We start from the raw sequence: 9,610 nt of genomic DNA on the forward strand, positions 1-9,610 counted from the left end.
AGTCCACCATGTGCGTTCACACTGAGGAAGATTGTTTGAGTGGTAGTTGACTTTGTGAAATGTTGACTTCTCGGTTTCTCCTCCTCCACAAAATGGGCATAGATAATTTTCATGCAAATAATGAATTTAGTCTAATTTCAAGAGTTTACTGAATCTAGAAGTGGTGAATGGTAGTATAAAATATAAATTTAATATTACTTTAAAAATATTATTTGTAGTTGAAAAATCACATTAAATTTAATAAAGGTAAGAGATATAAATTATAATATGCAGGGAATATAGATGATGTGGCTCTCGTTAGAAGAGAAGTAAAGAGTCCTATAGTGGTCAAAATATAGGTTGAGGTGGTAAGATCAGTCAACATGATCCCAACTCTATCATGTTGGAATAACATGCACCTCAAGCTCAAACCATAGTAGGAGCGTTGCATGGGCCCAATCTTCCGTATTGGTCAACCTCTCAGTCGACCTTATCTCAGCCAACCTCGTCTTGGTCAACTCCTCATTTCGGCAGACCTCATCTCCGTCAACTCCGTTCGACCAGCTTTGTTCGACCAACCTTGTCTCGGCAAACTTTGTCTCAGCCCGCCTCTTCTTGGTCATCTCAAATATATGTTCTCAGTCACTCTACCTCGATCCATTTTATCGCGGGCCCTCACCTTAGGCCCCTGGAGCGCTAGCATGACACACAATTGCTCAAAGAAGAATGTATTCGTAGGTACTGTAAATTTGATCCCCTCTGATACCCTTTATTTTACACGTCCGGACAGAGAATGTATCAGATTGTTAGACATGGTCTCCTCCAATATCTCCTCTTCTACGCATAGAGCCAAGGGAAATGCATAGGTGTCAGACTTGGTTCCCTTGAGGCATCCTTTTCCTACATATACAGTCAAAATGGGAGGAGGATCAGAAGGAATTTCTTCCCTTAGCAAGTGGCTGCGGGCAAGAAGGAGGGTGTCACCCTACCATGTGTGGGGGAAACCCAGTGCAGGTTATAAAAGGACCAGCTTATCATCATATTCGAGGTTCAATCCCTGAAACCTTGCTACTATTACTTGTTTTCTCTCTCTCATTTTACACCATTCTCACCGGAACCCTAATTTAAGTGTCGGAGTGGCCTGTAGAGACTCCGAGACCCCAGTCTAACCTCTTCTTTTAAGCGCACTTTAGGTTGGACTCAGGTCCGATCCTTTGGCTCAACCCAGAGATCATTCGTGTTAGATAATTCATTGACTGGTGACTTGACAATCAATGGTATTTGACCGGAACAATAAGTATTTTTAATTTTGTAATATCTCATCACTAATTATAATCTTATGTTCAAATTTTAAAAATTATTATCATTCTTTTAATATTCATGAAATTAAAAATAACGAACCTTTTAGGAAATTATCCAGATTAAAAAATGAAAAGAAAAAAAAACACACTGACACGTGGCCACATCGCCTGGTGGGTTTGTGGCCCGTCTCGCCCTCGCATCGCTTGGCTCGCTGCCTCGTCGCTTCCTCGCTGAGGCAAAAGGGCCGAAGCCGCCGGAGACCCATGGCGGCCGTCGCCGCTCAACTTCTCTGCTCCTCCTCTCTCACTGCAGCACCCAGGATGGCCTCGATTCACAGAGGAGATCTTGCTTCTCTCTGGGTTCGTTGTTTCATCTCCTCTTTCATATCTTCACCCCACTCTTGGTCTTATGGGAATGAAATCATTACCACCAGCTCGGGAGTAGCAGGAAAATTGGTCTCTTTCCACCCCCTCGTGATCCAAGAGTCCGTCTCCTTCTGCCTCCTGCCAACGCCTTGGCCCCCGCTCGAGGAGCAGGTAGGTTTCGTTTTTTCCTAAATATTTTGTGTTTTTATCTTTTTCGGCGTGCAATTGATCTTGCGGGAACTTAGACTTTTGCATTTTTGAATTTGGCAGAGACGTTTGACCCGGAACTGAGATTGGTGTTTGAACTCGCTACGGATGCTGAACTAGTTGAGCTGGAACATATTCTATTTGGTCCGAGGTTAGGTTCTTGCTAGTTCTTTCTCCCGCTAGATTTTAAATGTAAATTGGAGCTTATTCATAATGCTTGAAATTTGTCATCTTACTTCCTATTACACTAAATTTTACGTGTGAAAATTTACAAATTTGTCTGAAATCCTAACCATGTGTTTAGTGTTTAGCTTGACAGGAAAGAATTAGGATCTATTTGATCTAACGTATTGTTTCAGCTTTTTAATTTTAATGCAAACATCTAAATTAAACTATAGCAATGCTTCTCAAGTTAGTGTTTTACTTTCTTGATTTGCTGTCTGAAATTGAGATTGTTCATTGAGTTGTCCTAAGTACATCCTTCCCTGTTCCTGCTTTCTTGTTTCTTTTGCCAAACTAGTAATCAATAGCATAATGCTAGCACATACTTATGAAGATTTGAGAAACAGGGCATTTATTATACTATGTCTAGTTAAATTCAATAAGCCTTGGATTTTTAATATATATTTAATTCACTCTGAACTTTGGTATTCTTAGATATATTTTTATGCTTAGAGAATCACTAACTAGCCTGTGAGACCCTTGATACAGATTTTGTCGATTGTGGAATGCCTCTACTAGTCTTGATGGAACTAATGATGCTCTGTGCAGTTAGTGGCAAAAATATCACAGCACTAAAATAGAACTAAAAGCAGAAATGTTTGGAAAAATCCCTTGAAGAGGACAGATAATCATAGAAAGAGAAAAAATCCACTAGTAAAAATAGGAGAACACACAAATAGATTTTCTTCATAAGATGTAAAATACAAGCTAGGCTATAAGATTGGAATCAAACAAGAATACATCAATCTAGTGCCCCACTTATTGCCTTCAATTTTGGACATGAAACTAAATCTTAGGACCATTCTTCCTAATCTCTGACTACTGTACATGCTCTCAGTGATCTCCTCACAGACCACTGAATCACTGAGAACTCTGGTACGTTCGTTGGAGAAAACAATGTCAAAAACCCTGAAAAATCCTTTAAATTATTGTTCACCTTCTTAAAAATTTTCAGTCAAAAATCCTCGACACAAAAACCCTAGTCTTTTGTGTGTCTTCTACCTCCAATAGCAACCCCAATATGCAAGTTTGTACTGCTCGCAAAAAGCTCAAATGACAATATGTGGACTTCACATGATTGAGCATCAACCTCCCTCATGTGCCAAGACATGGGGGCATGGCCATTACAAATCTGCCTGTCCGGCTAAGGGAGACAGGGGTCGTCATACCATCAGCGTCTCCTTGCCATCCTGATGAGATCCCATATCTCTTTGAGCGGCTTCATCAACATATCAACACTGCTCTCATCAACTTTTGTTCTCTAATCACTTGTCTGGTCTAGTAGTACCTCATATCAATATGCATTGTCCTCAAATGATATATGGAATTTCTACTGAAATCAATAGCACTCTGACTATCCTAGGTGGACAAACCAAATAGTAGGTGGTCAAATTCCATGAGGGAGAGAAAAAAGGACTTAAGTGATTTGGCAATTGATCAGACTTGCTCTCTTCACCTTTACTAAACTGTGACCGAAGTAGGAAAATGAGTATATGTTGCATTTGATCCTCAAATAGTTGAAGACAGAGAATATGACAAGGAAGATGCTCAAAAAAGTAACCTCTTCAGGCTCAACCTTGGAAAAAGTATCATCTCATCAACGAATACCATTCACAAGCTACCCACTAATCCAGCCCACTAGCTGACTAGCCCCAGAAACACACATAAACAATCAACTACCCACAAAATCAAGAATGAAGCCTAAGGGCCAACAGAGGTTAGTTTAACCAGCAGCTATTTGAGGGCGATTGGCTGAAAAACCCCTTGGTTTGGTGCTCCATCAAGCTTTGGAATCAAAGAAATGAAGAAGTAATATTGATTGTCTCTCTCTTTTTTATCTTATGCTGTCCATTATATCATGTATTGGAGTTACATTTAATTGTTACCAAATACTAGATAATAGTATTTATTTTTATTTTTTCTCTAAATTTTATTCTTCAAGTAACCCCACGCATCCATCTTAGCATTGTATGAAGGGTTACAATATGTACTGTTTCAGATGTTTTAGTTACAGTTTGTTTAATCTATCTCTGATCAGGTATTATACTTTGACTGACATCATGATTTATTTGTTGCAGCTTCTTTAGTCCCCTATTAAAATCTATAACAAGAAAACAAGAATTTAGTTTTACTATGGATGATGAATATATTGAAGAACGTGAAGATTTTATAGAGCACCTAGAGTCACGGTTCTTGTACCTTGCAGCAGATGCACGCTCAACTTTAAGGTTAGAAATGTGTAAGAATCTATGTCATACTCCTGTTATTTTGCATGTTGAAACAGTTTATGGTATGGGTATATATTCTATGATTAATCCGATCTAGTCTAATTCATAGAAGCCTGGATTTGTTACTGTCTGCAACATAGAAATTTTGTTCATTCATTATTGTTTGTGTTGCTATCTTGCAAGAGGTTGGAGACCTTCCTACAAGAATATCTTGCTTAATGTGAAAAGAAAACTTGGAGTTCGTTGCTCAAGTAAATTGTCAACAGAAGACCTTGAAGTAGAAATTTTTCTCCATTTACTAAGTGAATACTCAAGGTACTTCTTATAATATCTTCTTGGAGTTCTCATAACATCTTAAATTTGTATGCTTATTTTTGTAAAATGAACAACTCCTATGAAACCATTTATGTCATATATCTAGATTATACTAAGAGCCTTATTTGGCTTAAAAGTGCCATGGGCCTCTTAAGATGTTACAGATAAATGTCTCCAAACTTTGACCCTAGATCGGAGTGCTTGAGGTATGAAAACTGTGTTAGGTGATTCTGTGGTTGTTGATTCAAGCAGTTGACCCTCATGTCAATTATGCCTATGGTGGATTAAAGTAAGACCAATTCAACTATTTTATAAAGCTGTTTTACCACAAATTTTCACCGTTATCTTGCCTATTCCCATTTTAAATGCTTGTTACTTTTGTGACTAACAGAGATTTGTGTTGTCAACTTAATCTTTATCATTCAACATATTTTAATTCTCTTATATTCTTATATTAAATGTTAAGACTTGACTCATGTCAGGATATGTTACAATTAGTTTTAAGTCTATCATATCCTATATGGAATTAAATTCCTTGTGAATTGTGATATGCAAGTATCTATTTTACAGTGCCTTTCTTACTGTTCAGCATAGTGGTTATATGCAAAAGCTAGTTGTAACATGGGCCTTCTGTTGGTTTTCTTGCCGATTTCAGTGAAGAGATGGATCCTGTTTCATTTCCATCACTCGACAGAAAACTCCCAAGTAATCATGGAAGTCTTGAAGTTGGAATAAGTAAATGGAAGGTTCTTGCTCTTGGAGCATTAAAAGGTGGAGCAAAAGAGCTTCAGAATGTTTTTGTGAAGGTTAATTTTTGTCAAAAACTTTCTTTTTTATTACATGATTTATGTTGTGTTATGTCCTGACATGGTTGGATCTCTCATATTCTGTTAGGGATGTGGAATGTTTACTATGGCAAGGATATTTCAGTTGGTATGCTTTCAGTCTTTATGATAATTTCCATTTCTCTCTCAATTTGTGAGTCTCTTTTTTCAATTTTGGCGTAGTTGGCTAGGAAATTTTCTGGTAAGCTGCTATTGGAAGCTGCTAACTACGAGATAAAGCATGAAATAATTATGAAGGTGCACACTTTCTCAGGAGCTTGTAGTTGTCTTTATATTCTTTAGTCATTACTTCATACTGAATATTTGATGATTGATAAATTTTCATTATGCTTGCATTTCTTCTATTGGATTACTGCATGGAAGGTGGTACATGTTGGTCAGTGTGGTACATCAGTCGTGGATTCCATTTTTTTCAAGTGAGTGCAAATGCAGATCACGTCATTAGATAGTTCAGTTTCAGTATGAGCCTCATCTGTGCAGATTGAGTTCATTTTCTCTTGTCCAAGGGCAGCTGAATCCTGAACTATTCAAACTCAAAATTTTATTCAAGTCTGGGGAGAAAATTCTTCTTATGCATGAATGCAAAGAAGGGCGATTCTCACAGGGACACCTGTACCTTTGTGCTCTACATGAATGGAGAAAATTATTTTTGGTTTATAAAATGACACATAAAAAGGAGAGTGCATATGACCAGGGAGAGAAGAAATGGTTTCATACATGAGAAGAAGGCAAGCTGGAAGACACTTGAAACAAATACATTGTTTGCACCCAAGGTCACTGTGAAAGGTATAGGTGGTAGGAAAGTGTTGTGGAAGAATTTTGAAACATTCACACATGTATATTTATTTGTCAGAATATTAAATGTTGAGTAAAGAAAGAGGTTGGCCATGCCAGTCTGCTATACAAGCTAATGTTAAAGATGGCAAAACAATATAGAAATCTATCAATAACATTTAACCTGTTGTTATCAAGGAATGAAGGAAAACAAAAGCATATTTGTTAGTATGAAGTTGACCATTTCCGATGAAGCACGGAATCTCAAATGCATAATCGTCAAAAAATGGGTTGACAGTTTGTGCATGTATCTCTTAGCATATAGAAGTCTGGATCTGGAATATGTATGACAAGAGGGTCTTGAACTATTATTTATTTTTACCGAAAATATAAATTGGAGATGAGTTTCAGATTTATTATAACTAACATATACCTTTTTAGTTGTATTATTGCTAATTCTTCTATCCTCCAAAACATATTTTCTCTTTGAGATTGTCAGGGTGGACAATTGGCAGCTATCAAGCTGGAGGCAAAAACAGCTGAGCTAATTGCAAGACAGGTCAGCTCATAGTTTCTTGTCAGGCTACTTGAAAGCTAGAATATATTGATCCTTTAGTTAATTAGAAGCCATAAAAAAATGAGTTGCTCTACCCCTATTTGGCAGGGTTTGGCTCGTGCTGCAACTAGATATGCTGGACTTAGAAGTGCAATGTTGCTCCTAGGACCAATGTAAATTTTTATTTTTATTTTTATTTTTTGCAATACAAACTCAAGATCAATGCTTTTCTTTGCAGAGACATCCTAATTTTGCAACTATCACGTTTGCTAGGTGTCATTCCATTGAGCTTTAGAAACACTAAATACATGAACTCATTCTCAATGTAATAATTTTAATTAAAACTTTCTTCATGTGTCATGCTCAGTAGGTTTATGTTTAAAAAAAAAAAATTGATTCCAAACATAGGCATTGGATTTTTAGGATTAAGTGACTCACTACTCTCAGTAGGTTTAGATCATAAAAGCAATTGCTTCAGTAGGGTGCATGGTACATAGTCAATGGTAAAACTCCTATCTATCCTGCCTATGTAGTTGTTGAGATGTATGTGTTACTGTTATTGTACGCTTCTTCATATAGTTTATTAACACAATGCCTATTGTGTCTAGATTGCAGCAAAGTTCTGAGTTAGCTTGATAGTGTTATTATCCCAAAAAAAAGTGTGTTTCTTGTTGCAGCCTCAAGTACTAGATGGTACAACATAAAGAATTGAACTAAGCTTGTGAGCATGGTCTTTTTTTTTTTTTTTTTTGGTGCCATGAACATGGTTTCTATGAACCAATGTTTTCCTAAATTTACATTAGGTTGGAGCTGATAGCTGAGGCCGTTATTTAGGATGAAATGACACTTTGACTTGCAACCAATTTGACATGGCCTCTATGCAGTTCATAACTATCTGAGTGGCTAAAGATATGACCTAACTTAAAGCTTAATGCTTTTAGAATGATCTACATGACCAACTCAATGAAGTGAAATTTGCAGGTTCTTCCTCTCCTTAGACACAGAACTTTTAAACATATGGAGAAGTTTCAGAATGAATTTTTCTTGTATTTTGTTCTCTACCTTGCTTGCCATTATGTATCCAAGTGATTTTGAAGAAGTTGCTACTTGTATATAACTTTGTCTGGAGGTTGATGCTATAGCCAGTGCTATAACTTCTGTACGACCAGAATGTAATAAGTAAATTGTGTCAACTTTGAATTCAAGACTTTCAAGCTCTTTTGGTGCATGAGGAGATTACCATAACATAGAGAAACAGTCTGTGACAATTATCCAGACAGTTATGTGGTGAAAAGTGTTCGATATTGCACCCTTATCCATCTTGAGCGGGAGAGGAAATTAACCAGACAAAAGAATGACTAAAAGAGAGAGATATGGTTGGATTCCTAGATATTAGCGAACATACCTCTATCTCAGTTTTTTGGTGCCTGCTAAATATCTGATCTCATTGCACCAAACAGCATATCAAAATTAAGTTCCATCTTTATATGCATTGGTAGTAGTTAATTGCAACCCAAATTTATCATGATTTATGTTCTTCATACATTACCGAAAACATGAAAACTAAAGCAGCTATTAACTCATTGTCATCAACTGTCTGTACCATTCTATAGCTGGCAACATAAAAATGGAGAGATTCAGGGCCAGATAGTAGATACTTTTGATCTAACAGCAGTGAGATGTGGACAAAAAGAACACTATTTTCCTTCATTCTAGAGAGATGAGGATAACGCAAAGGAACACTGCAGTATGGAAGGATGAAACAGGCTGAGTGGAGCAATTGAGAGAATACTGAAAGCTTGTGGTGAGATAAAGAGTAAGTGGCAGAACCTGGATTGTGCTGGGTGCTGCAATCATTGCGAACTAGGCAAACACAAACACTTTGCAAAGTGTTACATTTGTGTTCATGAGCAACCAAATCTCTTTCAATCTAGTTGCCTTTTGCAGATTGATTTTCTGATTGCTTTATTTTTAGTTCTCGTAAATATTTTCCCTAGCTGAGAACTATGGATCAAAGATGCTGCCACTTTCATCATCTTCGAGTATTTGCACATTTTCTCCCTTCCTGTTTTTATTGTCCTGATCACACATAATTGAAATACTGGATTCCTTCTGCAGAATGTGGGGGACATTTCTGGCGGACGTTGCCATCCAAATGCTGGGCACTGATTATGCTCGAATTCTTCGAGCAATCTATGCATTTGCTCAGGTAATGAAAAGTTGTTCTTACGTTGTGCATGAAAATGCCTTTCCAACAGTGCAATTATCTTTTCTTTGTTCTCCTGGCAGATCCGGCTCACTCGAACAAACGGCTGGAGGTCGAACGAGTAATTGTAAACTTTTTCGTGGCAATTGTTCATGGATTTGTTAGACAACAAAGTCGGCAATGGATGGAATCATATTGTATTAAGGAATTCTGAGCAGCATTTACGATTGGACAATTCATATATATCACAATTGTTATTAGCTGCAGTCTCAGGAATCTGTTTTGCTCTTCTCCTAGACAAAAATCTATAGTTGGCCACTGTATTTTGTCAACTTCGACGAGTTCTCCGATGGATAGCTGATTCACTGATCAAATAGAAATAGAAATAGAAATGTTTTTTCTTGCCACGAATCATAATTTTACATCGTCGAATAGAAATATGATGTAAAATTTAAAATGTTTATGTTTCTAATTTTACGCTCTCGGTTCTACCATGGCTTTTGCAAGCAGCAGCTATGGCCGTGCCTAGTGCCTTATTGCCACCGGCGGCAGAAGTATTTGCCTACACAGTTGGTCGGAAACCAAGTGATACGGCGGGTCTTTATTAGTAT

The 9,610-nt window shown here is 37.3% G+C and overlaps 1 protein-coding gene across 2 annotated transcripts; it reads left to right on the forward strand.

Annotated features, from left to right (window-relative positions):
• Positions 1-1,476: 1,476 nt before the first annotated feature.
• Positions 1,477-9,399, forward strand: LOC141831841 (uncharacterized). Of its 2 annotated transcripts, XM_074719246.1 has the most exons (12): positions 1,478-1,640; positions 1,715-1,817; positions 1,917-2,004; positions 4,154-4,303; positions 4,487-4,618; positions 5,274-5,424; positions 5,513-5,551; positions 5,626-5,700; positions 6,737-6,796; positions 6,902-6,966; positions 8,912-9,002; positions 9,083-9,399. In XM_074719246.1, the coding sequence occupies exons 1-12, from the start codon at positions 1,545-1,547 to the stop codon at positions 9,122-9,124; spliced, it is 1,092 nt and encodes a 363-aa protein (XP_074575347.1). In that variant the 5' UTR covers positions 1,478-1,544; the 3' UTR covers positions 9,125-9,399. The 2 variants fall into 2 exon arrangements, with proteins under 2 accessions (XP_074575348.1, XP_074575347.1); XM_074719247.1 differs by lacking the exons at positions 8,912-9,002; positions 9,083-9,399 and adding an exon at positions 8,407-8,740 and having other exon boundaries at positions 1,477-1,640.
• Positions 9,400-9,610: the final 211 nt, after the last annotated feature.

This window comes from Curcuma longa, chromosome 7 (genome assembly GCF_044706935.1).
Source record: "Curcuma longa cultivar G26 ecotype Majalengka, Jawa Barat chromosome 7, ITB_CL_G26_1.1, whole genome shotgun sequence".
NCBI classification, from domain to species: Eukaryota; Viridiplantae; Streptophyta; class Magnoliopsida; order Zingiberales; family Zingiberaceae; genus Curcuma; species Curcuma longa.

What these genes read in the sequence shown, in the direction of transcription:
- LOC141831841 (XM_074719246.1), top strand. Translation starts at nt 1,545, where the DNA reads ATGGCGGCCGTCGCCGCTCAACTTCTCTGCTCCTCCTCTCTCACTGCA. An exon ending in AGCATGAAATAATTATGAAG is followed by an intron (nt 5,701 to 6,736) that starts GTGCACACTTTC and finishes TGAGATTGTCAG; the next exon opens with GGTGGACAATTGGCAGCTAT. An exon ending in CAATCTATGCATTTGCTCAG is followed by an intron (nt 9,003 to 9,082) that starts GTAATGAAAAGT and finishes TTCTCCTGGCAG; the next exon opens with ATCCGGCTCACTCGAACAAA.